Below are 27,525 nucleotides of genomic sequence, written 5' to 3'. Positions count from 1 at the left end.
CCCCGGCCGCCGCGGGGCCAATCCGGCGTCTGGGGCGCAGCCGGGGCCGCCTTTCCGGGCCCTCGGCTTCCTCCGGCGCGCCCCGCCCCTCGGGCTCGCGGGCGCCGCGGCCCCCTCTCGGCCGGGCCTCGGGCGGGCAGCGCGGGCCGGTCCCGGCGGCGCGCGCGGTGAGTGCTTGCGTGGCGCGGGCGAGCGCGCGGGGCGCGGGCGGGCGGCCTTTGTCTGCAGCGGGCGCGTGGCGGCGCCTTGCCCGGGAGATCGGCGGACCCTCAGCCCCAGGGCGCCGGAGGCCACCGAGCACCAGCCTGGCCTCTCCTCGCCGGGGGCGAGGCTGGGGCCGGGCCCGCCTGGCTCCCGGGGCAGCTGCGCGCGCCCGCGGAGGCCCTGGCAGTGGAGCGCGGGCCTGGAAGCTTCGGGAAGCCCTGGGAGGGAAGAGGAGCCACTGGATGTCGGGGAGGGGTCTGCGGGGAGGAGAGGGTCCTCTTTGCTTGACCCTGAAAGACGAAGGCGTGGGCACTGGGGACTTCCCCGGGCGGCTGGCGGCCGAGGAACCGGTTCTGGGAGGGGACAGGGAGGAACAGCTGGCCCGGGTGCAGGGGTGAGTCGGTGCCGGCGTTGAGGGTGGAGCCGGGGTGGGGGGAGTATGGGGCGCGGGAGGGGGAGGGGGCGGCCAGAGGCGCGGGCGCAGGGGTGGCCCAGGCCCGCAAGTGTGGCAGTGGCTGGGTTTGGGAGCGGTGAACAGGGCAGAAAGGGGATTTACTGCTAAGCCAAACCTGCCCTAATGAGAAGTGCGTGATGGATGAGTCAGACCCGGGCATCTGTCACCGAGGGAGAATACTGCGTGTGTGTGTGTGTGTGTGTGTGTGTAAGGGTTCACCCTCAGATCCTGTGTGGGTCCTTGTACACCAGGCTGAATCGAGGGCCCGGGGTCTTGCACGCACGTGTGTGGCGGTTGGAGCCTGGACTTCCTGAGCTCCTGAGGGTTAATTACAGGAGTGCTGACGCTGTCTTTGGGAACTTGGGGTCAGTCCTGCCCGCAGCAGTGTCTGCACTAAGGGGTGGCCCCCTCCCCGTGCTCAGTGGGGCTTCTGGGGAGACAGAGCCCTGACTGGTTCTTGGAGCTCTCCATGGGCCCCCTGGAGGCACCTCACTACCTGCAGGAAGCCGTGTGGTGCCCTGGAGGCTTCAGCCCTCCCCAGCCTCAGCGTGAGACCCTGCTGGGGTGGGAGCACCCAGTGTTGGGCCCTGGCCGGGGTCCTCTCCCTCTGAGTACATGGCAGCCAGACTGGTGCTTGAAAGTTACAGGGAGCTCAGAGGGTAAAAGTTGTGGGTTCAGAGCCGCCTCTGGGGGGTCTGTGCCCTTTTTTCGTGGTGAACTTGACCAGGAAAACTTTCTGTGTGGTTCCTTGACCTTGACCTTTGTCCTTCTCTGGAGTGGGTTTCTAACAGAGCTGGGCAGTGCCGGGATGGTCATAGGGCAGCCACGGAGTCTTCTAGAAAGTGCAGTGGGGGCTGGCGCTGTGGCGTGGTGGGGAGTGGGTAAAGCCGCCACCTGCAGCGCCGGCCTCCCATGTGGGTACCAATTTGTGTCCCAGCTGCTCCACTTCCAATCCAGCTTCCTGCTAATGGCCCAAGAAAAGCAACAGAAGATGGTCCTAGTGCTTGGGTCCCTGCTGCCTACATGGGAGAGCTGGATAAAACTCCTGGCTCCTGGCTTCAGCCTGGCCCAGCCCTGTGGCCACCTGGGGTGCGAACCAGCAGATGGAAGGTTTCTCTTGCTCTCTCTCTCTCTCTAACTCTGACTTTGAAGTAAATAAATAAATCTTAAAACACACACACACACACACAAGCAAAAGGCAGCCCAGGTGCCTCGGCCCTTGCTGCGTGGCCCTTGGTTAGACAGGCGGGGTTTGGGCTGTGTGCACAAAGTGACCCCAGGCTGGCCAGCAGCCTCTGCCATGATGGATCTGAGTCATGGGCCCAGGGGGGAGGCAGAAGGGCAGGCAGGATGATGTCACCGCCCACAAGCTCCTCCCTGCGTCCTTTCCCACACCCCAGGGGCAGGCGTGGTGGGGAGGGCACAGCCAGGGCCCGCATGGTCTCGGGAAATGCCCGCTGGTCCTGTGTGGCCGGGTGCCACACTGTTCCACCGCCCCAGCTCGGCACATCCCCACAGACGGGACTCTGGGGGATGCGTCCCAGATCTCATCTCACTGAATTGTCCAGGCAGTCCTGCCCGGTAGCAGCATGGCACAGATGGGAAAACTGAGGCCCAGGGGAGCTGGCCCATTGTGCCATGCTGGGGACTGCCACGGTTTCATGGTGTGGGGGAGAAAGGTTCACCGAGTGTGCCCCTTGGGGAGCTGGGCAACCCTGATGACGGTACTGCCTGAGACTCCTGCCTCTGCCCACAGGGGGCCTCCGGGGCCCCGCCTGCACCAGCCAGGACGTTGGCCGGGGCTCCCAGCTGCCTGCCCGTTGCCCAGGTCCCCCCTGATGTGAGTGGGCTTCCGGAGGGTGTTGGAGCAAGACCCCCACCCCCAGGTGGTGGCGTGAGGAGCAGTGAGACGCTGTCTCTGTGAGGCAGGGCTCCCCAAGTCATCCCAGGTGCCCAGGAACTGGGGAGATGTTGCAGTGTGTGTTTCGGGGGGCTCTGAATTGGGGGGTGGCATAGTAGTGGCTGGAGCCTGTGGCACTTCTGGGGAGAGAGCGGGGAGGGGCCCAGAGATGGGGTCGCGTTGTGGCTGGGCTGTGGAGCTGCATGGGCACTCCCGGCAGACAGGGAAGGAGCAAAGGCCCTGGGGCCTGGATGCCGGCCCCCACACAGGATGTGTTGGCTGGGACAGCGGGGTGGGGGCAGCAGCAGCTCGCTCTCTCTCTCTCTCTCTGTCTCTCCGTTGTATTATTCTCACCGCATCCCTGGGCCCATGTGCCACACCTTAGTCTCACAGATATGGAATCCAGTCTCTCATGGGTTAAGCCATGTACACTTGGCTCAGGCCTCGGGGTCAGAATTCGAACCCAGGGCTGCCTGCTCCTGAGCCCTTGCTGTATCCTGGGCAGGCGGGTGGCCTGAGGCTCCCTCTAACGGGGACACCCAGCTGGCTGGCTGGCCATCACCTCTGCTGCTGACCGGTGACCACATGCTGGCTCCTGTCCAGGCTCTGATTCCTGTCTGTGTCAGGGGCACGGGGCCAGGTGAACGCCAAGAGGCCCTCACGCCCAGGGGACCCCTTGCACCTGCCGCCCTCCTGAGCCAGCGTCCGTGGGAGAGCCCTGGGGGGCAGTGCAGGAATTGGGCCTCTTTCAGGTGGAGCCTGGACAGGCCCTGGGCAGGGGTGCGGGTGGGGCCTCACAGGACTGAGCCCATGTTGGGGTGGGGGCCACGTGCCTGGCAACATCTGCCTTGGACCGCAACTTCCTGTGTCCGTCCCCTTGCTGCCACCCTCTCGGCTGGAGTCCTCCGAGCTCAGTGCGCACCTCCGTGGTCTGCATGCGTGGATAGCTCAGCTTCGCGTGGGCCTCTGGTGCCAGGATGGGCTCACGCTGCCTGGGGCCCTGGGAGACGCAGGCTCATTCTGGGGCAGCTGCAGCCTGAGGAGCGCACAGGGCGGGCCGGCGCAGGCATCAGGGCGCCTTGGGCCTGAGCCCCGCGTGCGTCTGGAGAGGGGGCGGCCACTGGCCTGTGCGCTCTCCCGGTCCTGATGAAGCTGCACGGGGAGGCAGGTGGGGACGCCAGGGAGGCCTGGGCCTGGCCGCGTGTGGGGCGGCCATGATGGCAGCCGCTGTCCTGCCTCACTCGGAGAGGGAGGACGCGTCACCTCCCTCGGGTGGGGTCACGGGGCTGGGGCGCAGCCCAGTGGATGGCCTTGGACACGCACGCCAGGGCTGACTCAGAAAACCTGGAAAGAGGAGGCGCTTCCCAGAGCACTGTGCGGAACCTGCGCCCCCTCTCCCCGCACCTGCCCACTGGATGGCGCCTGGCGTTAACGGGGTCAGTTGCGATCGCGCTCTCTCTCTCTCTCTCTCTCTCTCTCTCTCTCTCTCTTTGTTTTTGACAGGCAGAGTGGACAGTGAGAGAGAGAGAGAGAGACAGAGAGAAAGGTCTTCCTTTGCCGTTGGTTCACCCTCCAATGGCCGCCGCGGCCAGCGCACCACGCTGATCCGATGGCAGGAGCCAGGTGCTTCTCCTGGTCTCCCATGGGGTGCAGGGCCCAAGCACCTGGGCCATCCTCCACTGCACTCCCAGGCCACAGCAGAGAGCTGGCCTGGAAGAGGGGCAACCGGGACAGAATCCGGCGCCCCGACCGGGACTAGAACCCGGTGTGCCGGCGCCGCAAGGTGGAGGATTAGCCTAGTGAGCCGCGGCGCCGGCCAGTTCCGATCTCTGCACTCACAGGGGAGGGTTTCCAAGCCCCGATTCACAGATGAGAACACTAGAGTGCCCCTAGTCACGTGACCTGTATTTGAACCCACCTCTCTGACCCGAGTTGTCTGAAACACCAGGCCCCCTTCTGTGATGGTGCCAGCGTGTGGCCTTGGGCACAGTCCAGGGCGGCAGCCGAGGGGGCAGAGGCCCAGGGCGGTCACTGAGCGGCTCTCAGGTCCACACCAGGCTTGGATGCTGCTGCCTTCCTTGCCCTGTGAGTTGAAGAATCTCATGCTCATTGCCTGAAGTGGAATAGATCAAGCAGAAAATGGAAGTAGACCTTAATCCTCATTTTTTTTTTTGGTGCAAAAAAATTAAAATCCATGCATCAAATAAATAAATAAAGTCTTAAAAAAAACAAAAACAAACAACATAAAACCATGGGAGGCAGGAAGGAGAGTCCCATATCATGAACAAAACTTTTTTTAGAAAAAGAAATATTTATTCGAAAGGCAGAGTTAGAGAGAGGCAGAGAGAGAGAGGTCTTCCATCAGCTGGTTCACTCCACAAATGGCTGCAATGGCTGGAGCTGGGCTGATCCGAAGCCAGGAGCCAGGTGCCTCTTCTGGTCTCCTACGTGGGCGCAGAGGCCCAAGGACTTGGGCCATCTTCTACTGCTTTCCTAGGCCATAGCCGGAAGCTGGATTGGAAGTGAAGCAGCCAGGACTTGAACCAGTGCCCACATGGGATGCTGGCACTGTGGGCAGTGGCTTTACCTGCTGAGCCACAGCGCTGACCCCCCAGCATTCTTTGAAGCCCTCGTGCACACCCGTCCATCTCTAGACACACATGCACTCACTCAGTCATGTATGTATTGACCAATGCACTGAGCACCCGTATGTGCCAAGGCTTTGCTGGAACTGAGGGTGTGGTCATTGAATAAAGCCGTGGCTCCCGCTCAGGGAGGTTCCAGGAGGACGGGAGGGAAACAGACGGGCGCTGTGGATGGCAGGGCCCCCTTTCCGCGCCCGGCCTCCTCCCTGGCCTTTTTGCCAAGGCGACTTTCAGAGAAAGGAGGCGTCACCGCCCGGCAGGAGGAAGGACGGTGTTGCAGACCCCTGGGAGGGGCGGATGCTGTGGTGCAGGGGTTAAGGGGCTGCCCCCAACTCCGGCATCCCATAGCAGAGCACCAGTTCCCATCCTGACTCTGCTTCCGGTCCAGTTCCCTGCTAATGCGCCTCGGTAGGCAGCGGGTGATCGCTCAGGTCCCTGCCACCCACGTGGGAGACCTGGGTGGGGCTCCGGGCTCCAGGCTTCAGCCTGGCCCAGCCCAGCCATTGTGGGCCATTTGGGGAGTGAACCAGTAAGTGGACGATCCATCTCTCTGCCTCCCCCCACCCCTTTCTGCCACTGTGCCTTTCAAATAAATAAAAATTAAAACCTTGGAAAAACAAACCAAAACAGGGGCCTGCCCTGTGGCGTAGTAGGCTAAGCCTCCACTTGCGGTGCCAGCATCCCATATGGGTGCTGGTTTGAGTCCCGGCTGCTCTTCTGATCCAACTCCCGGCTGACAACCTGGGGAAGATGGCCCAAGTGCTTGGCCCTTGCCACCCACCTGGGAGACCTGGAAGAAGCTCCTGACTCCTGGCTTCAGGTCGGCTTAGCTCTGCTCCAGCCATTGTAGCCATTTGGGGAGTGAACCTCCTCACCCCTCCCACCTCGTAATTTTATCTCTCAAATAAATAAATAAATAAAGTCTTAAAACAAACAAACAAACAAAATAAAACCATGGGAGGCAGGAAGGAGAGTCCCAGGTTTTAGGAGCTGGGAGCAGCTCTTTGGTGAGGGAGAGATGGGGGCAGGGCCAGACCAGGTAGGGTTCTGCTGGCCGTGGAGGAGCTGGGCTCTCCCCCGTGAAAGGAGCAGCCCTGGGACTCACCACTGAAGCAGGTGACGTGCTGCAGTGTGTGTGTCTGTAGCAGCCCCCTGGCTGCTGTGTGTAGCCTGGAGGACTGAATGGGGGGGGGAGACAAGAGAGGGGCGGGAGGCCAGAGGACCAGAGACAGCCTTTTGTGGTCACCCAGGCGAGATGATGGCGGCCTGCCAGACCAGGGAGACAAGGCGTGACCGTCGCGAGGGCCCGCCACAAAGGCCACCTCGGGGCTGATGTGCGACGCCGGCATCCCGTATCGGCTCCGAGTGAGTCCCAGCTGCTCTGCTTCCGATCCGGCTTCCTGCCCGTGCACCTGGGGAGGCAGCGGGAGGTGGCCCGAGTGCTTGGCCCCTGCCGCCCATGTGAGACATCCGGGTGGAGCGCCAGGCTCCTGGCTTCCTTGTGGCCATTTGGGAAGTGAACCAGCAGATGGACAGTCTCTCTCTCTCTCTCTCTCTCTCTCTCTCTCTCTCTCTCTCTCTCCTGTGTTGCTTTGCCTTTTAAAACCAAATCAAATAAAAATAAAAGCTGGTAGCAAAGAACTGGTCATTTTATATTTTAATATTTGAATTATCTATCAGTTTCCCAACCCCTTTTCCTGTTTTATTATGAGAACGTGATACAGGGTGAGTACCCCCAGGCCCCAAATCCCAGCTCGGCACTGCTCCAACATGGAGGATGTGCTCAGCGTGGATACGACGGCATGTGTGGGTGACCCCACGGCCCACCTTGTGACGGGTGGGGGGGAACACAGGCATGCTGAAAACACTGGATAGTGGCCGGCGCCGTGGCTCAGTAGGCTAATCCTCCGCCTTGCGGCGCCAGCACACTGGGTTCTAGTCCCGGTCGGGGTGCCAGATTCTGTCCCGGTTGCCCCTCTTCCAGGCCAGCTCTCTGCTGTGGCCCGGGAGTGCAGTGGAGGATGGCCCAAGTGCTTGGGCCCTGCACCCCATGGGAGACCAGGAGAAGCACCTGGCTCCTGCCTTCGGATCAGCGTGATGTACCAGCTGCAGTGTGCCGGCCGCGGCAGCCATTGGAGGGTGAACCAACAGCAAAGGAAGACCTTTCTCTCTGTCTCTCTCTCTCACTGTCCACTCTGACTGTCAAAAATAAAAAAATAAATTAATTAATTTAAAAAAAAAGAAAAGAAAACACTGGATAGCGTGACCCTCGGTCCCTGGGTGCGAGGGGCAGGTGAGGCACAAACGAATTTCCTGTGTAGACTTGGTCCCGTCCTGTGCAGACTTGGTCCCGTCCCCGAGACGCCGTGCTCTGTCTATGCAGACTCCACGTGAAAAACCCAGATCTGAAAGCCCTTCTGCTCCCGAGATTTTCAGATAAGGGAGACTCGGCCCCTGTGTCTCACACTGCTTGCGGCTCATCAGCGCCGTAGCCCTGGGCAAGTCTGCCGGTCAGCCCAGGCCTGCTGCTCCGAAATGACAGTAAGAGCGCCTGCATCAGAGGGGCCAGAGGCCCAGGGCGGTCTGTGTGTGCGAAGGCAGAGGCCGGCGTGCGGCAGGCTTGCAGCGCTGGCCTTGGTTCTTGTCATCTGGCATAATTTTAAATGTTTTTAAAAATGTAGGGGCCGGTCTTGTGATCCAGCTCCCTCTGATAGCCTGGGAGGGGTGGCAGCTGCTGGCCCAAGGGCTTGGGCTCCTGCAAGCACGTGGAAGACCTGGAAGAAGCTCCTGGCTCCTGGCTTCCGCCTGGCCCAGCCCCAGCCATCTGGGGAGTGGACCAGTGAATGGAGGATCTCTCTCTCTCTCTCTCTCTCTCTCTCTGTCTCCTGCCCCCCCCCCCCCCGTAACCGTCTTTCAAATAAAACCTTTTAAAAGAATTTTTAATGTAACTGAAAGGGGGGGAGAGAGCTCTCGTTCACTGGTGCAGTGAAGCCGGGACCTGGGAACTCAGTCCAGGTCTCCCGTGTGGGTGGCAGGGACCCAAGTACTCGAGCCAACACCTGCTGCCTCCCAGGGTGCGCATCAGCAGGAAGCAGAGATGGGACTCGAACCCAGGCCCTCGGACATGGGAAGCGGGCGTCCCAGGCAGCGTCTTAACCAGTGGTTGGGGTGAACGGTGTGGATGAGGGAGGGGCTGGCTGGCGGCCAAGGTGGGCTGGGTCGAGTGACAGATTTGGGCTCTGCGGAAGTGAGAGCTTCCTGCCAGTGAGCTCCGCCCCTGTGAGTGGGCTGCCTTCGCGGGTGGAAGGTGCCCACCCTGGGAGGGGGTGGCCAGTGAGGCCTGTTGTCTTGGTGCTTGACCGTGAACTTCTCCAGACTTGTCCTGGGGCCTCTCTTTCCATCACCACTGCCCCACCCCACCCACCGTGTGTGCTGAGCCCCAGCTCTGGGAGTCTGGGAGGCCATGGCTTGCGCTCGGCGGGTGGGACTCTTCCTGCCCCAAAGCCGAGCCCCAGTCCCAGGTCTCCCCCTCTTCCTCAGGGGCCCAGCCTGCGGCGCCGCCCCTGCCCACGCACAGTCCCCCAGCGCCGCGACACCGTCACCGGGGGCTCTGGTGAGAAGCCTCCAGTTTGTGTTCTGGGAGACCTGTTTCAGATGTGGTTTCCTTTTGTGGCTCCGAACAGTGGCGATTTTCACTGGGTGGAGAGAAAGGGATGGAGGGAGGGCGGCGGCTCCCCAAATTACTTGGTTCAGATGCTTTGGAACCCAAAATAGCAGGGACTGACGGGTAGATGCTCACTTCTCACCTGCGTGGCCCTCCGGGACCACAGCCGCGCTGGATCCTGTCCTGCTCTGCAGTGCCCCGGTGCCTGTGGCCTTCGGCAGTGTGGTCGTGGGAGGCTGCACACCCCTGTTGCTGCAGCCAGGGGTGGGGGGCAGGGAGACGCAGAGCGTGTACCCCACCTGTAAGACCGGGACTCCCAAGCCGCACGTATCCTATTAGCCAGGAGGTAGTCCCGTGGCCACACCCCCGCCCTAAGGGAGCCTGGGATCTGTAGTCCTTGGCTGCGTGACCGCGTGTCTAACAGGGTTCCCTAGGAGGGGAGGATGGGCGTGGGGCAGCTCCTGCTTCCTGCCGCAGTCGCTGCACGTTCCGAGCTCCTTGGTTAGCAGCGAGCTGCCTGAGCCAGCGCGATAGGGCCCAAGAAAGCGTAAGGCAGGGGTGAAGTGCCTCTAGAATCCAGCCACACTTTCTTGTTTAAAAAAAAAAAAAACTTTCTTTTTTATTTGCAAGTCAAAGAAAGGAAAAGGTAGCTCCCTCCCCCAGATGCCTGCACTAGCCAGGGCTCCAGCGGGAGCGGGAGTGGAGTCAGGGCCTCCTGTGTGGGTGCAGGGGACCCAGGCGCCGGAGCCATCACCTGCCTCCCAAGGTGGAATGAGCGGGACGCTGGAGTCAGGAGCTGGCGCTGGAGATCAAACCCAGGCGCTCCACTGTGGGGTGTGGGCGTCCTAACCACGAGGCTGAACACCCACGCCCAAGCCTTAATTTTACAGATGAGAACATCGAGTTCAGAGAGGGGTAGGAGTGACCTTATAGCAAGGTGTCCAAGCTGGGGTGAGAACCCACACTTGGGGCTCACTTTCTACCATTTCCAGGAGGTGACAGACACGCAGTGCCAGGACAGGTGTCACCAGGCCCGGGTGGGGCTGCCTCCCCCAGCCCGTGTCCCCTGGAAGCTGCTCAGCACCGTCAGAATGTACCTCTGGGGTTATCCTGTCCCTGCGATGCCCCCCGGGAGCCCTCGCTGTGCCCTCAACAGCAGACTGCTAAGCTGTGCTGGCCTCGAGGCCCTGCGTGTGGCTGGGCCCTCTCTGCCTGCTGGGACCCTCCCAGGCACTGGGTGGATAGTTAAATGAATGACAGAGAGTGACTGAATTCTCTTCAAGGACCTCTTCAGTTGCAGGAAACAGAAACAACTCTCACGGCTTAAGAGGAAAGCAGTGCTCGGCCCAAGTGCCTGGGCAGTGTCGGTGTGCAGCTGGCTTCAGGCACAGCTGGATCTGGGTACTTAACGTCTTTGCAGGGTTCTGCGTGCCTCTAGCCTTTCCTGTCCTCTTTGCGGGACGCACTGCCCAGGAGCCCTGCACAGGGACTGGGAGGCGGGGGAGGGTAGGCGGTCTGGGCGGAGGTCAGGGAAGAAGCCCCTCTTGAGCGTCTGCAGGCTGAGGGCATCTTGCCTAGTGTTTATTCACAGTCTGGTTTTCATGAGGATGCAGCTTGGGTCATCTCGGGGCCTCCTTGTGGCCCTGCTTCTGGCTCATGCACTTCCTGTCTGCTTCTGGGCTCATGCACTTCCTGTCTGCTTCTGGGCTCATGCACTTCCTGTCTCTGCTGGGGCTCATGCACTTCCTGTCCCTGCAGGGGCTCATGCACTTCCTGTCCCTGCAGGGGCTCTTGCACTTCCTGTCTGCTGGGGGCTCATGCACTTCCTGTCTCTGCTGAGGGCTCACTGGGGGCTCATGCACTTCCTGTCTCTGCTGGGGCTCATGCACTTCCTGTCTGCATCTGGGCTCATGCACTTCCTGTCTGCTGGGGCTCATGCACTTCCTGTCTCTGCTGAGGGCTCACTGGGGGCTCATGCACTTCCTGTCTCTGCTGGGGCTCATGCACTTCCTGTCTGCATCTGGGCTCATGCACTTCCTGTCTCTGCAGGGGCTCATGCACTTCCTGTCTGCTTCTGGGCTCATGCACTTCCTGTCTCTGCTGGGGCTCATGCACTTCCTGTCTGCTTCTGGGCTCATGCACTTCCTGTCTCTGCAGGGGCTCATGCACTTCCTGTCTCTGCTGAGGGCTCACTGGGGGCTCATGCACTTCCTGTCTCTGCTGGGGCTCATGCACTTCCTGTCTCTGCTGGGGCTCATGCACTTCCTGTCTGCTGGGGCTCATGCACTTCCTGTCTCTGCTGGGGGCTCATGCACTTCCTGTCTGCTTCTGGGCTCATGCACTTCCTGTCTGCTGGGGCTCATGCACTTCCTGTCCCTGCAGGGGCTCTTGCACTTCCTGTCTGCTGGGGGCTCATGCACTTCCTGTCTCTGCTGAGGGCTCACTGGGGGCTCATGCACTTCCTGTCTCTGCTGGGGCTCATGCACTTCCTGTCTGCTGGGGCTCATGCACTTCCTGTCTCTGCTGGGGCTCATGCACTTCCTGTCCCTGCAGGGGCTCATGCACTTCCTGTCTCTGCTGGGGCTCATGCACTTCCTGTCTCTGCTGGGGCTCATGCACTTCCTGTCTGCATCTGGGTTCATGCACTTTCTGTCTGCTGGGGCTCATGCACTTCCTGTCTGCTGGGGCTCATGCACTTCCTGTCTCTGCTAGGGCTCATGCACTTCCTGTCTCTGCTGGGGGCTCATGCACTTCCTGTCTGCATCTGGGCTCATGCACTTCCTGTCTGCTGGGGCTCATGCACTTCCTGTCTGCATCTGGGCTCATGCACTTCCTGTCTGCTGGGGGCTCATGCACTTCCTGTCTCTGCTGAGGGCTCACTGGGGGCTCATGCACTTCCTGTCTCTGCTGGGGCTCATGCACTTCCTGTCTGCATCTGGGCTCATGCACTTCCTGTCTGCTGGGGCTCATGCACTTCCTGTCTGCATCTGGGCTCATGCACTTCCTGTCTGCTGGGGGCTCATGCACTTCCTGTCTCTGCTGGGGCTCATGCACTTCCTGTCTGCTAGGGCTCATGCACTTCCTGTCTCTGCTAGGGCTCATGCACTTCCTGTCCCTGCAGGGGCTCATGCACTTCCTGTCTGCTGGGGGCTCGTGCACTTCCTGTCTCTGCAGTCCAAGGGCGGTCTGGCCCCTCACTTCTGCTGCTCTGCAGAAGCCCAGGATGCTCTGTGGTCTTTCCCACCTTTGGTTGGGATGAGCATAGAGGAGAGGGAGGGGGAGGGGGAGGGGGAGGGGGAGGGAGGGCCAGCTGCTGACTCACTGGGAGGGGCTGCACATGCTGACTGCAAGGCAGGTCCCTACTGGGAGGTGGCATTGGCTTCCTGTTCCCAGGCCTGTCCCCTGTCTCTCCCTCCTGTCCTCGTGCCTGGGGGGCCCAGCTATTGGTACGGTAGACTCCCGGTGCTGGTGCCAGTGCCGTGGAACCCTCGTGCCTCCTCTCCACGGTGGCCTCAGGCCCTCCTGGGTCCAGAGACTGGGAGAGGAAGGGCTGCCCGCCCTAGGGGAGGGTCCCCATAGTCTGATCAGGAGAGGAGCTCCCTGCTCCCCCGTATGTGTGGGGGTGGCAGGTGTTCCCAGGTGACCCTCAGAGGTGAGCCCTGGGGGCGGCAGTCCGTGTGGGATATGGAGAAGGCAGTCACAGGAAAGGAGCCACGGGAGGTTTGTGAATGAGGGCGAGAGCTGAGCAGACTCCTATCTGAGGAATCCCGGGAGGCAGGGCAGGCCCAGCAGGGGTTTTCCTGTGGCTAGGGTGGCCCTTCTGGGGCAGGATGTGGTGGCCCCTGAGGGTGCCTTGATGAATGGAGCCGGAAGCTGCTGACTCAGCAGGCAGCCAGGCTGGGACAGGAAGCGTCTGGAAAGGAAGTGGCTGCCCAGGGCTTCCCCGCCGGGGACAGCTGGCATGTGGTATGTGTGTGTGTGTGTGTGTGTGTGTGTTGTGGAGGGCTGACCAGGATACACCCGGTTTGGCTGAGGCCTCTCTGCGCCCAGCTGCCTGTGTGCACGTGGGTGGTGTGTGTGTGTGTGTGGGGGGTGCTGGCTGAGACTGGGAGGCTGGGGCTGGGCGCCTATGATTGGAACTGGTGCTCATGGCTGCTGGTGAGGCTTGTTCCGCAGAAGGGCAGGAGGGTTAGCAGGACGGGGCTCCTTGTAGCTGTGCCACCCTGGAACTTAATGTGACATTCATGAACTCACTCATCCGGGGCAGGTGCAATTGTGTCCCAGGGTCCGGGCAGGAAGTGGCCTGGGTGCTTGTCCTGTTGGCTGGCATCAGGCTACCCCCTGGGGCTGGAGCAGGATGGACGTGGCACAAGCCACGGGGCAGGAGCTACAGGGCACGGGAGTGTGCAGCCTGCCTAGGTTGGACACCCCTGGGGTGGCCGGATTGGGAGCAGGCTGGCTCCCAGGGGAATCCAGGGTCCCTAGCTCAGGTCTGACCTGTGGCCACAGACTGCCTGTCACTGAGTCCTGTCTCTAGCACTGGGGGTCAGCTCTCCATGGCCACTTCCGTTTCCCGTGGCTCCTGGCCACAGTGCACATGTGTTACGCTGCGGTCCCACACTCACACACACTGCCTCCTGGAAGTCTGCCCTGGGAGTCTCTGCACAAACCCTGCGCTAACTTCCTGGTCCCCCCACGGAGCCCTTCCCTGGCCCCTGGCCCAGCAGGTGCCCACCCAGCTACCCAGGCTCAGGAGCGCGGTCACCCTGCGGCCCCCTCCTCCCTATATCCTCAGTGCTGTCCTGTGCACTGACCTGCTCCGTCCGGCCTGTCCACCCCTCGCCTTTACCCTGCGGGAGCTGTCACATTGCTCTTGATAAAGCTCAGCTCTGACCACGTCTGTTCCCCTGTCCAAGATCTCTCATTGGCTCCCTGCCTTCAAGACAGAGTTCACACCTCTGAGCCATCCCTGAGTCTGTTCCAGCCCAGCTCCCACCTGCTCCCCTGGAGCCGCACTGAGCAAGGCAGGTCCTCGCCCTGGGGCTGGCCTCTCCTCCTCCTCCCCCTGCCTCCCGGTGGCTCCCCCTGCTGGCCTCTCCCGGGGAGGTGAGCTGAGGCGTGGGGAGGTCTGGGCCAGACGTCTGAGACCAGCCTCGCTTCCTCCTCCTCCAGGCAGGGGCAGCCACAGAGAGCCTGCGTCAGCGCCTCCCGGGAAGATGCTGCGTGCAGGCCCCGCCCTGGGAGTGCTGTGGTTCTGCCTGGCAGGTGAGGGGGAGGCGGGAACCCCTGGGAAGGGTGAGCTCGGGAGAGGGCGCCTGCCCAGCCAGCCCCGTCCAGCTGGGGCGCTCATTTCTTCCTGCGGGGTCTGGGCCTGCTTTGCCGTGTGTATGCAATGGGACGTGAGCTCTGTGTGTGAGTGAGGAGGCAGGTGCCTGTGCACTGTGTGTCCCCTCCCCAGGACCTTGGCACGTCCTGCCCCCTGTGCCTGAGTCTCCACCCCCCTCAGACACCCGCAGGACTGCAGCCCTCAGTCCACCCAGGTCTTGGCTCAAGGGACGCTTCCTTGGCCAGGTTTTGCTGGCTCCTTACAAAAAATAGCCCCCCACCCTCCCTCCCCCCACCCTGACTGCATTCTTCCACGTTTTTCCTGTCCCCAGCATCTCACACAGGGGCCACAATGAGGGCCTGCTGCAGAGTAGGTGCCCCGTAGCTCAGCTACATTAATAACAATATCCTAATAACAGTATCCGCAACCCAATTTGTATCTCTGCTCTAAGCCGGACGCCTGCCCCCACGGGGCTCACCAAGCTGAGTGTCTGGCGGCGGGGCACCACCTTGTGGCCACGAGGAGGTGGCGCCCATACGTCCCCAAGCTTGCTGCTGATTTCTCCGGGAAGCTGCACCCTTGGGGGTCTCCGGGCACTGGGACGGCTGCAGCGGCCCCTCCCCGTGTGCAGTTTTACAGTGAAAGCACTAGCCGCGATGTGGCGTTCTCTGAACGCAAGAAAGCGCCCCTGGGCGCCGTGCGCCACCCGCACAGGCTGATCTGCCTGGATTCAGAATGCGCCTGCCGTGCAGGTGCCCAGAGCCACTACCCAGGCACAGCGCTGGCCGCCTCAGAAGCTCCAGGGCTCTGAAGAAGAGCTGGAGTGGAGGCAGCTGTGACGGCCTGGGGAGGGGAGAGGGCTAGCGGGGAGCAGAGGAACCGGCCCCGGTGGGGTCTCTCGTGCCCTGCCTGCCCCTCACCTGGAACCCACCAGCAGACCCCGCTGGTTTTCCCTCCTAAGTCAGCCTTGAATCTGCCCAGTAGTCCCCGGCTCTTGTCTGCTGGCTCCCCTCCTGAGCCAAGCCACTCCTCCTAACAGGGACACCAACGTAGCCTCCTAGCTGGTCCCCCACCCGCCCTTGGGCAGCCCACCATCAGCAGAGGAGCTCCAGCGGGGGTTTCAGAATCATAGCCGCCCCATGACTTCCCAGTGCTTATGCAGGAAACCCTTACCCGGTCGCCCTGCCGTCCAGACCCTCCCATGCCCCACCCCCGCTCTCACACTGGCCTGGCTCTTTCTCCTTCCCCTTAACTCCCGGCTCCTCCCCATCCCTTTAAAGCGCAGTGCCTGATGGAAGGAGGTATCCCTTGTCGCATAAACACCAGCCGCGCTTATTTAGGAAAAAGGAGACAGCACGTGTGACGTTGCTGCAGGGACAGCCACTCTAACATCTGGTCGCAGAAATTCTACCTTCTCGGCTTCTAAAAGCGGTGTGTGCTCAGGGGAAACACACAGGCGCAGGGGACCTGGCAGGTTTTGGAAAAGCTGCCATCTCCTCTCAAACCCTAACTGCGTGGTAGTGGGATTTGTGTATCCGTCTCGTTAGACTCGTTAGTCTCAATCTCATTGCATGTCCTAACCCTTAAGCTGGTCACATAGTAGGTGCTCAAGAAACAGGGAAGGGGGGAGCCAAGAGAACTCCGCCCCTCTCCCCCCCACCCTGGAGTCACCATCCCACCCCTCGGCGCCCCGCCCCAGGAGCCGTGGAGGTCCAGGTCCCCGAAGACCCCGTGGTGGCCCTGGTGGGCACCGACGCCACCCTGCGCTGCTCCTTCGCGCCTGAACCCGGCTTCAGCCTGGCGCAGCTGAGCCTCATCTGGCAGCTGACGGACACCAAGCAGCTGGTGCACAGCTTCGCGCACGGCCGCGACCAGGGCAGCGACCCGGGCAGCGCCTACGCCAACCGCACGGCGCTCTTCCCGGAGCTGCTGGCGCAGGGCAACGCGTCCCTGCGGCTGCTGCGGGTGCGCGTGGCCGACGAGGGCAGCTTCACCTGCTTCGTGAGCATCCGGGACTTCGGCAGCGCGGCGGTCAGCCTGCAGGTGGCGGGTGAGCACCGGGAGGGGGCGCCCCATCCCTCGCACAGCCCCCAGCCCGCCTTGCCCTGACTGCCCCAGATCCCAAGCGCATGTGCTGGCTGGCCGCTGAGCTCACGGCTGCACGCCCCCTTCCCCCCTGCACCTGCTCTGCCCTTGACGCCTGCACCTGCTTGGCCCCTGCTCTTGACCCCCGCCCTCTGCCGCCCTCCAGCCCCCTACTCGAAGCCCAGCATGACCTTGGAGCCCAACAAGGACCTGCGGCCCGGGGACACCGTGACCATCACGTGCTCCAGCTACCGGGGCTACCCGGAGGCGGAGGTGCTGTGGCAGGACGGACAGGGCGCGCCCTTGACCGGCAACGTGACCACGTCGCAGATGGCGAACGAGCAGGGCCTGTTTGATGTGCGCAGCGTCCTGCGGGTGGTGCTGGGCGCCAACGGCACCTACAGCTGCTTGGTGCGCAACCCGGTGCTGCGGCAGGACGCGCACGGCTCGGTCACCGTCACACCCCACAGAAGCCCCGCAGGTTTCTGCTTACATGACCCGGGGGGGGGGGGGGGGCTCTGGTTCAGTCGGCAGAGGCTGGAGGATCCAGGACTGCCTTCCTGGTCTCAAATGCCGGGAATGACTAACGGCGTGGTGGCGAGGAGAAAGATGACAGGGTGCGCAGAGGGTGGAGGGCAGGGATCCAGCACCCACCCCAGGTTTCCCAGAGGGCAAGAGGGGTGGCTCGGGCCACCCGGTAACTAGAGACCCCGTGGCGGGGAGACCAAGGGGGGATGGGACAGGGCCTGGGGGTCGTGGGGTGGGCTCTGGAGGATGTGGCCTAGCGGCCCCTGGAGTCACCACCCCACCCCTCGGCGCCCCGCCCAGGAGCCGTGGAGGTCCAGGTCCCCGAAGACCCCGTGGTGGCCCTGGTGGGCACCGACGCCACCCTGCGCTGCTCCTTTGCGCCTGAACCCGGCTTCAGCCTGGCGCAGTTGAGCCTCATCTGGCAGCTGACGGACACCAAGCAGCTGGTGCACAGCTTCGCGCACGGCCGCGACCAGGGCAGCGACCCGGGCAGCGCCTACGCCAACCGCACGGCGCTCTTCCCGGAGCTGCTGGCGCAGGGCAACGCGTCCCTGCGGCTGCTGCGGGTGCGCGTGGCCGACGAGGGCAGCTTCACCTGCTTCGTGAGCATCCGGGACTTCGGCAGCGCGGCGGTCAGCCTGCAGGTGGCGGGTGAGCACCGGGAGGGGGCGCCCCATCCCTCGCACAGCCCCCAGCCCGCCTTGCCCTGACTGCCCCAGATCCCAAGCGCCAGTGCTGGCCGGCCGCTGAGCTCACAGCTGCACGCCCCCTTCCCCCCTGCACCTGCTCTGCCCTTGATGCCTGCACCTGCTTGGCCCCTGCTCTTGACCCCTGCCCTCTGCCGCCCTCCAGCCCCCTACTCGAAGCCCAGCATGACCTTGGAGCCCAACAAGGACCTGCGGCCCGGGGACACCGTGACCATCACGTGCTCCAGCTACCGGGGCTACCCGGAGGCGGAGGTGCTGTGGCAGGACGGACAGGGCGCGCCCTTGACCGGCAACGTGACCACGTCGCAGATGGCGAACGAGCAGGGCCTGTTTGATGTGCGCAGCGTCCTGCGGGTGGTGCTGGGCGCCAACGGCACCTACAGCTGCTTGGTGCGCAACCCGGTGCTGCGGCAGGACGCGCACGGCTCGGTCACCGTCACAGGTGAGCGCGGCGGGGCTGGCAGGTGCCAGGCGCGAAGGTGGGCGAGGGCGAGGGCGAGGGCGAGGGCGAGGCTGACCCTGACCGAAGCGCTCCAGTGTCTCAGGCTCTTGCTTTCGTGAGCGGATCAAACCATGGAGCGTGACGTCCTTAGTGTGATTCAGGTGTGCGTAGCCTGTCACCTGGAGGAGGCGGGGCATGCGCCAGGGTGAGGGCGTGCCTTCCCTCGGGAGGAGGTTCCGGGTGGGAAGACTGCTGAATGCACGGGCACCCTCTGGTTCTGGGCACACACACACACACACACCAGGCACACACCAGGCGCACACACAGATACACCAGGCACACACACACACCACTAGGCTTCTGAATTCGCGGGTACCCTCTGGTTCTGGGCACACACAGGCACACCCAGGCACACACACACAGACACCCAGGCACACACACACACACCCCAGCAGGCTGCTGAATTCACGGGCACCCTCTGGTTCTGGGCACACACACACACACACACACACCAGGCACACACATACAGACACACCCAGACACACACACAGATACACCAGGCACACACACACACACCAGGCACACACACACACCACCAGGCTTCTGAATTCATGGGCACCCTCTGGTTCTGGGCACACACATGCACACCAGGCACACACACACACCAGGCACACACACACAGACACACCCAGGCACACACACAAACACACACACCCCAGCAGGCTGCTGAATTCACTGGTACCCTCTGATTCTGGGCACACACACATGCACATGCACACACAGCTGGCCCCCCTCACACACATGCAGCTGGGACACACACACGCACACACATACACCCACCCCAGGCAGCTGGGCCTTCCCAGGTCGACACACACACACACACATACACCAGGCACACACACACCCAGGCACACACACACCCCACCAGGATGCTGAATTCGCTGGCACCCTGTGATTGGACACACACACACATACACACACACACACACACACACACGCAGCGGGGCCTCCACAGGTCGCCTCCCCTCCAGGGTCAACATCTGCTCCTTAGGGGACTAGTACTGGGACAGTGGGGTTGGCCGGGAGCTGTCTCTGCTGCCCCCTTGTGGTCAGACACTCCGTAGCTTCTCCCTTTTGGCTATATCCGGTTCTGGTTTCCAGTTCCTAGCCCAGGTGGGCAGCGCTTGTGCCTGGCGGGGGCTGGGCCAGGGGGCAGGGGTCGGGGGAGGCTGTGAAGCGGGCTCTGGCCCACAGTCAGGGGGTCTGTATCTGCATTTGGCTCTCAGAGGCCCAGGCCTTGTGCTCTGACCGGCTGGCCAGCCCACCCCTTTGGGCCATCTGAGCTTTGCAGGCAGGTTCTGGCTGGCTAGCTCCCTGTCCTCTTCCCATGAGGTCACCCGCCATGCCCACCCGGCCCCCAGTGTCTGCACAGTACCTCCTCTGCCTCCGAGTGCCCTGGCCCTGACGTGACCTTGGCGTCTGAGGAGCTTAGCGCCGCTCTGCCAGGCTTGCCCGCTAGCCGTTCAGCCTCCCTCCTCCCCCTCCTGGAGGGGCTGATTCCCCTGCCCATCCTCCCCCAAGACTGAGCCCATCTTGCCCCCCCCACGGACTCCTCGGTTTGTGCTGTCGGGGGGGGGGGGCGGGGCGTCTCTGCCCTGGGCTCTTGGGTGTCCTTTTTCTTGCAGAGAGCAGCATGCGATCTGGCATGCGCACAGGAAAAAGCAAGGTGTGTCAGACAGCAGGTGGGCCGGGGAACGTGGGGCTTTCACGGCGGGGGTGGTGGCAGTGGCCCCACCTGGGCAGGTGGGCAATGAGCGAGCCGTGCATAAGGCCTTCCAAGTGTAAACGTGATTGTAGGAGGAGCGTTCACAGAGGGAATCCTTTATTTTAGACTTTTTTTTATAAAGATGTATTTATTTATTTGAAAGGCAGACTTAGTAGGAAGGAGAGATCTTCCATCTGCGGGTTCACCAGGAGCGTGGAGCTCCATCCAGGTCTCCCACGGGGGTGCAGGGGCCCAAGCACTTGGGCCACCCTCTGCTGCTTTCCCAGGTGCATTTGGCCTGGAGCTGGACAGGAAGTGGGGCCGCCGGGACTCGACCCAGTGCCACAGCGCTGGCCCCTCTTTTGCACTTTAGTGGCTGACATTTAAGGTGGCTGCTTTGAGGCCAGTGGTGCCCAGCACACCTCGCGGGTGAGGTCATGAGAGCAGAGGGCACCCCCCTGAGGCTGCGCATCGACCCCCCACCCTGCGCACCTGCTGGGAAGCTGGATAAATGAGAAATGCAGCCGCTTGCATGTTGTGTTCTTGGCCTGTCTGCGCTCCTCCTCGGGGGCCGGGGACCTGGCTCAGCACCCTGCGGTGAGCACGTGAGCCGGGATCAGAATCCAGCTCTGGCCTCTCGGCCTACTTCCTCTGCTGCCCGCCAGCCACTCTCCCGGCTTGGCTGCAGCAGGGCTGGCCTACTTTGGAGCCCTTGGCCTGCATTTTGCTCCAGGCAGCTTTGCTCCTGGTTAAACCTGCGGGATGCAGAGGTTGCGTCCAGCCACCGGGTCTCTCCCTCTTCCGATGGAGGTGGCGGAGTCTCCTGGGAGGGGCCCTTTAGGGGGCAGACGCTGGACCTGTGGCCTGGAGATGTGGGTCGGAGTCCCAGCTCTGTCCTCTCCTCCTGGGAGAGTGACAGCAAGTCTGGTCCAAGTCCCAGCACAGGAACACCAGCCTGGGGGGGGGGGAACACTCAGAGAGAGACCCATCCCCCCCCAAGGGAGTGTTTCTATAGCTCTGTCCCTCCCGCGCTGCCTGCGGGAAAATCCCGCCTGGATTTCCTGGGCTGGTTTCTGTGGGCTGCACCTGCCGAGCCTCCTGGCCACCCCCTTCCCCTGCTCGCGGGGGTCCTGGGCCCCTCCAGAGCCCAGAGCAGCAGCTTTGCCGTGGTGCCCAGCACGTCACTCCCCATGTGCACCTGTGCCAGGGCCTCTGCAGCCCGGGGTGGACGGCAGTGCTGCTGCCCGGGGCACTCTGGGAGGAGCGTTAGGGGGACAGAGCCGGCGCTGGCCCACGCCTGGGCCCCTGCACTCCCTTGCTGTTGACTCAAGCTGAGAGTAGGCGGCTCAGTGTTTCCCATGCTCCCCACAATCCTCCCTCCCTTCTCTGCGGGGCCAGGGCAAAGGCTTAGCGGGTGATGCGCCACCTCTGTTGCTTCTCCTCCTCCTCCTCCTCCTCCTCCTCTTGCGCGGCTACTGCTATTTCTCACGGAGATGCTTCAGTTTAGCAGCCGGGAGCGGCTCGCGGGCTGTGGCTTCCCGGCTGCTGGCCGCAGGAGTCGGGGAGTCTCGGGCTGGGGGGAGAGCGTGGGAGAGGGGATGGCCAGCTGGCCACGGGGGCTGGAGGGAGCCTGTGTGGAGCTCAGGCTCTGCGTGGCTGGGCCGGGGGTTCCTGTAGTGAAATTAGAAGGGCAGGTGCTAGGGGCCCTGTGCCACCCCCAGGAAGACTGGCAGGCTGAGGCCGAGGATTGGGGGCGGGGAGTATGGGAAGGTGGGGGAGGACACTTGGGTGGGGCTGGTGATATGCTGGGGGAGGGGCCAGTTGTGTCCTGGGGGTGGGGCCAGTGGGGTGCCAGGGGTGGAGCTCTGCTGGGGTGGAGCCAGTGGGGAGTTGGGGGTGGGACCAATGGTGTACTGGGGGTGGGGCGAGTGGAGGCTGAAGTTCACGGCTGTCTTCTCTTCACCCCTCCCAGGGCAGGCCATGACATTTCCCCCCGAGGCCCTGTGGGTGACCGTGGGGCTGTCTGTCTGTCTCGTGGTTCTGCTGGTGGCGCTGGCCTTTGTGTGTTGGAGGAAGATCAAGCAGAGCTGCGAGGAGGAGAATGCCGGTGAGTGCGAGAGGCAGTGGGTGTGCAGGTGTGTGCAGGTGTGCGTGCGTGTGCGAGAGTGTGTGTGCTTGTGCAAGTGCGCGTGGGTGTGTGGGTGTGCATACGTGTACGGGTGTGTGTGCAGGTGTGCGTGCGTGTGCATGTGTGCTTGTGCAAGTGGGTATGTGGTGTGCATGTGTGCGGGTGGGGGGGTGTGCTTGTGCAAGTGTGCGCGTGGGTGTGTGGGTATGCATACGTGTACAGGTGTGTGTGTGCAGGTGTGCGGGTGTGGGGGTGTGTGCTTGTACAAGTGCACGTGGGTGTGTGGGTGTGCATACATGTACGGGTGTGTGTACGTGTACAGGTGTGTGTGTGCAGGTGTGCGGGTGTGGGGGTGTGCGCGTGGGTGTGTGGGTGTGCATACGTGTACGGGTGTGTGTGCGTGTGCATGTGTGCGGGTGTGGGGGTGTGCGCTTGTGCAAGTGTGCGTGTGGGTGTGTGGGTGTGCATACGTGTACAGGTGTGTGTGTGCAGGTGTGCGGGTGTGGGGGGGTGTGCTTGTACAAGTGTGCGCGTGGGTGTGTGGGTGTGCATACATGTACGGGTGTGTGTACGTGTACAGGTGTGTGTGTGCAGGTGTGCGCTTGTGCAAGTGTGCGCGTGGGTGTGTGGGTGTGCATACGTGTACGGGTGTGTGTTCGTGTGCAGGTGTGTGTGTGCAGGTGTGCGTGTGTGCGCAGGCCCCTGCGGAAGCGGCTTCATGCCTCATGGTCCTCTCATGGCAGGAGGTGAGTGGCTGAGCCAGACCACGGGCAGGGCAGGGCTCCCCTCCACGTGGAGCCCTTGCGGCCCCACCCCTCTGAAAGGCCCACCGTTTGAAGCCATCCCACCCAACTGGGCACGAGCACCCCGTGTCGTCGGGGACCGAGAGGAGCCACCAGCCACACCCTGGCCAGCGGGCAGTTGGGTGGGCTGGAGAGCGAGCCGGAAGGGCGGGTGTGGGAGGGAGGGTGCCGGTGATGGGACGGGCAGTGAGTAGGGGGCTGCAGGCTGGCTGCGTGTGCGTCCTCCCGCAGGCGCGTCCTCCCGCAGGCGCGGCCGGGCTCTGCCCTGGCCGCACACTCTCACCCCAGGCCCCACCCTCGGAGCCCGGGAAGAGCAGGGCGGGCTGAGAAGGGGCCGGGAAGCGTTTCGCTCACGCTGTGTCCTTGCCTTCCAGGGGCAGAGGACCAGGACGGGGATGGAGATGGCTCCAAGACCGGTGAGTGAGCTTGGAGCTCACGGCCCAGGGCCTGCGGGGCCTGGAGGGACTGGCTCTGCTCCAGGTGTGGCAGGGGTGTGTCCCGGCCCTGAGGCTGCCCAAGCCTGGGGGTCAGCTCTTGGCTCAGGTCAGGCCCCAAGGTGCTGCCCCCGAGTCCCTGCCAGTCGCTGCTTCCTTTGTCCTGCCGGCCTGCCCCTGTCTGCCAGGGCCAAGTCCCCCTGACGGACCCCGCCCTGTGCCTGCCGGGGATGGGTGCAGGGGCTCAGCACACAGGGGAGTTTCAGTTCCTGCTCATAGACACTGATCGGCCCTCAGCCAAGTTGCTGGGCCCCTCTGGCCTCAGTTTTCTCATCCGCAGAATGGGCGTCATAACAGGTTCCCGGGTTGCTTGGGTTCAGTTAAAGGAGACACTGTGCAGAAAGACCCGGGTCCCGGACCTGGAGCCTGGAATGGAGCCCTGTCTCTGGGATGCTCCCTCATGGTTGCACCCGGCACACTGACCCAAGCCGGGAACACCGCATCAACAAAGCACCTGTTTGGCACAGTGCCCGATCCTGGAGTATGGCTTCTGCCACCGCCTCTCACTTTCCCACCATCTAAAGTGGCAAAGTCCTGAGTTGTGCCTTCGGAAGCCGGGAACTGCATGTGTCAGCAAACAGCCCGGGGTAGCCCAGTTCCCGCGAGAGACTCGGCAGCTCTGGGCTGCATGTACCATCAGTAAAGTCACGGGAAGGGGCCACTGCAGACCTGGGACCCAGCACGGGGGTCCCTTCCAGAGACAGCCAGGCTGGGAGAGGCACGTTCCGGTTGACACCAGTTCCCTTCCCACCCCTGCAGAAGGCAGGCAGGCAACTGACACCTGGGACTGCTATAAATTATGCCAATTAATACTCTGCCTGCGGTCGGTGCTGGGTGGCAGGCATGGAGACAGCCTTGGGATCCGGCCTCATTTTTTGCTGCTCAGAGGCAGAAGGGAGGGAGGAGGAAGAGGGGGACTGGAGGTTTGGTCAGTCTTGAGCCCACCTGGGCCGGCCTGCAAATGCGCCAGCCTCTTGTAGCTCCTCCCCACACCGAGGCGAGCTCACAGCGCGTGCGTGTGCACGTGCCGAGGAAAGTGTAGTGGGCTCAGGGCACATGCACCTGCCGAGGTATGTAGAGTGGGCTCAGGGCGCATGCGCCTGCTCAGGCGCGCGGCGTAGGCTCAGGGTGCGTGCGCGTGCTGAGGCGAGCATAGTGGGCTCAGGGCACATGTACCTGCCGAGGTATGTAGAGTGGGCTCAGGGCGCGTGCGCGTCTGGAGGTGAGCGGCGTAGGCTCAGGGCGCATGCACCTGCCGAGGTACGTAGAGTCGGCTCAGGGCGCGTGCGCATCTGGAGGGACCCGTAGTGGGCTCAGGGTGTGTGCGCGTGCACCTGCCAAGGTACGTAGAGTGGGCTCAGGGCACGACCTCATCTCCAGCTCACTGAGCCACTGTCCCCATCAGTGGACAGAGCGCACTGAGGCCCAGAGAGAGGCGCTCTAAACCCCTGGGAAGCTGGGACTCAGGACGGGGCCTTGGGGAGCAGCCTGGGGCCTCTCCCGGCGCTGTGATGTCCCCTCCCTCTGTCCCGCCACCCCCTCCCTTACCAGGGACTCCTTGCTTTTCTCTTTGGCAGCCCTGCGGCCTCTGAAGCACTCTGAAAGCAAAGAAGGTAAAGCCACGTGGGGCCTGGGATGCGTGCACTGTGTGGAGGAGCCTGGGGGGGTGGGCAGAGGTCATCACCTTTCACCCATGACCTGAGGCTCCCTCCCAGGAGACCCTGTGAGCCGGCAGCAGGCGGGGAACCTGGGTCCCAGCTGCTGCAGAGCACAGAGGCCGGCAGCACCCTGAAACCCCGAGTCCTGCAGCCAGGTGCCCTCGCCTGCGCTCGGCCTTGTGGGCACAGCTTCTGCTCCAGATCCAAGCTGTGGCTCTGGGCCCCCAGCGCCCTGCCTGGGCCAGGAAGGGACAGAGGGAGCCCCAGGACCCTGAACTCCAGTGGGTGCAGGGGATGGATGCAGCTTTCAGGGGGAGTGGCCGTGTCCCTGGTCCTTGGCGCCTGCTAGCCTGTGCCAGCAGCCACGGGGCTCTGTGTTGTGACCTCATCATCCAGCCACGGGGCTCTGTGTTGTGACCTCATCTGCAGTTGTTTTGGGAAACGCGGGAGAGAAGACACCCCCAGCCTGCAGCTCAGAACCCAGCGGGCAGGTGGCGTTCTCCGTGCCCCGAGGGCAAAGCAGTGGCCGTCCCGTCCCTGCTGCCCAGTGAGGCAGCCTGGCCCCCAGCCCCTGGCCACGCTGGACGACCACAGGGCCAGCGGCCACGAGTTGTATGAGGATAGCAGAGCCCAAGAACTAACTGGAGAGGGAGGGACAGGGCGTCCCCTGAAGAGCAGGGCAGCAGGGCAGATGGGAAGTGGAGGGGAGACATCCGGGCAGGGGGCCCAGCAGAGGGAGGCGTGTAGGGGGAGGGGTGCAGCGAGTATAGTCTCCATGGCCTGCCTCCGGTACCCAGGTCTGGGCTGCGAGAGCCCCGGTCAGCCCAGGGCTTCCGTGGGACTGCTGGGGTCCGTCCTGCCCACGCGGCCCCCAGAAGTGTGTGCAGGGAGCGGGACTTCTGGCAGCTGGACAGCTAACGCTTCTCTCTCCTTCTCTTCTCGGCATGGCGAGTGCAGATGAAATCGCCTGACCCCGGAGCCCCGGGAGCAGCTGCCCCCGGCCCCGGGCGGGCTCTCTCCTGGGGACACGGGCCTGCTGGGCCAGGTCTGTGCCTCCTGTGAGTGACACTGTGCCCGCGTCGTCCTGCTGCCTTACCGCTCCTCGACACAATCCCAGCGCCTTACTTCTTAGGGACACAGGGCCCAGACCACACCACCTTATTTCTGACCACCTGGCTGCCTTTTTTATTTTTAATCCAAAAGACAGGGCGTTCTGAGCCGGCCCCGCCTCCTTCCTCCTCATACTCACCCCCTGCCTTGCTTCTCACCTCCTCACCCCGCCACAGCGGCCCCGCATCTCCTAGGGTCTAGGGGCTGCCTCCTGCCTGCAGCCTAGCCGGCCCCGCTCTGACCCCGGCCCCGCACGCAGAGGGGCGGACCCACGGCCACGTGCAGGAACACGTGCGGGCGCCCCCTGGTGGTCACCATCGCGGTGCCCTCCCTGCTGCCTGCCCTGCCCCGGGGCAGCCTGTGCTGGTCACACTGGGTCTGGGGTCTGCTTCTCCCCGACTGCAGCTTTTGTTGTTTGCCATCCATTCGGTCACTGTTCACGGGGTGACAGGGGTGTCGGCGCCGGGCTAGGTACTGGGGACCCCGGTGAGAAGACCAGTCCCCCACCCCACCCCACCCCTGCTGCCCACCCCCCACTTGGAAGCGGGGTCTGTGGTTTCCTGGGGACAGCTCTGCCTCTGCCCCCAGCTGCCTGGATACCTCACCCCCATCTCGTCCCCTAATCTTTCCCCGGAGCTTGGGATGGGAGCAGAAAGCAGGAGTAGGGGGACGCGGCCTGAGCCGGCAGCCAGGGCCCTGCCAACCTCGCACAGCCGAGCGTGGGGCCTGTCCTCGCTGGCCACAGCCTGGGATGGGGCAGAGCCAAGAGGGGTCCCTGCGGTGCTACTCCGGGGCCGGGAAGCAGCCTCCCGCTGTCTCGGCCAGCCCCGAGCCCTGGCAGCAAGAACTGCTGAGGCCGATGGCGCCCCTACCCCACGAATGGAGGCGGGAGGGCTTCTTATTTAAGTGTGGGACTCAGGGCTTTTGTAAACCGGGGAGGGGGGAGGATTTGGGGGAAAAATAAATGCCTTTGTAAGAAGCTGTCCCTCTGTGCAGTGTTTGGAGCAGCACGCGGTGGGCCGTGCTCCGTGCTGGACACTGCAAGCGGGGTGGGGGGGGAGACGCCTGGGGCACTGCCCGCTGCTGCAGGTTTCGTTGCCTCAGAATACTCGACCCTGATGCTTGTTTGGAGCCTTTGCTAGTGTTCCCATTTCACAGATGGGGAAACTGAGGCCCAGGAAGACACTGACACCAGGAAGAGAGTTCTGCTGTCCTTGGCTGACCCTGCGCAGTGGGCACCAGGCTCAGGATCGAGTTTCCGTCCTGTGACCCTAAGCAAGGCCCTTACCTCCTCCGGGCCTTTGTTTTCTTGTGTGGAAAATGGGTCTGCAGTTTTAAGCACCTTCCACTTTGAAAGGAGGTGAATCTGGCAGGAGGAGCGGGTTCGGGTTGTGGAGCGGCTGAGCTCACTACTTTTTTGCCCTGGGGACCGAGTCGCCACCCTGGGCCGGCCACCCATCCCGGAGCCCCTCAGGCTCTGGGCCAGGGGCCAGGACACTTAAAGTCTTTAAAACTATGTTTGAAAGGTGGAGGGCCGGCGCCGCGGCTCACTAGGCTAATCCTCCGCCTAGCGGCGCCGGCACACCGGGTTCTAGTCCCGGTCGGGGCGCCG

At 63.1% G+C, this 27,525-nt stretch overlaps 1 protein-coding gene across 1 annotated transcript; it reads left to right on the top strand.

The window, feature by feature from the left end:
* Positions 1 to 26,892, top strand: CD276 (CD276 molecule). The gene is made up of 11 exons (XM_070053431.2): positions 1 to 167; positions 13,784 to 13,895; positions 14,044 to 14,132; positions 15,893 to 16,243; positions 16,445 to 16,759; positions 17,107 to 17,457; positions 17,659 to 17,955; positions 21,693 to 21,827; positions 23,026 to 23,067; positions 24,723 to 24,758; positions 25,761 to 26,892. Exons 3-11 carry the CDS (start codon positions 14,084 to 14,086, stop codon positions 25,772 to 25,774), a joined length of 1,590 nt encoding a protein of 529 aa, XP_069909532.2. The 5' UTR covers positions 1 to 167; positions 13,784 to 13,895; positions 14,044 to 14,083; the 3' UTR covers positions 25,775 to 26,892.
* The last annotated feature ends 633 nt before the right edge of the window (positions 26,893 to 27,525 follow it).

This window comes from Oryctolagus cuniculus, chromosome 12 (genome assembly GCF_051225735.1).
Source record: "Oryctolagus cuniculus isolate XC-2025 breed Fujian yellow rabbit chromosome 12, ASM5122573v1, whole genome shotgun sequence".
Classification (NCBI taxonomy): domain Eukaryota; kingdom Metazoa; phylum Chordata; class Mammalia; order Lagomorpha; family Leporidae; genus Oryctolagus; species Oryctolagus cuniculus.
Note: the sequence above shows the minus strand (reverse complement) of the source record. Positions and strands in the feature narration are given on the sequence as shown.

Coding starts and splice junctions, on each gene's coding strand:
- CD276 (XM_070053431.2), top strand. CDS start 14,084: ATGCTGCGTGCAGGCCCCGCCCTGGGAGTGCTGTGGTTCTGCCTGGCA. Junction 17,956..21,692: donor CGGCTCGGTCACCGTCACAG/GTGAGCGCGGCG, acceptor CACCCCTCCCAG/GGCAGGCCATGACATTTCCC. Junction 21,828..23,025: donor CTGCGAGGAGGAGAATGCCG/GTGAGTGCGAGA, acceptor CTTGCCTTCCAG/GGGCAGAGGACCAGGACGGG.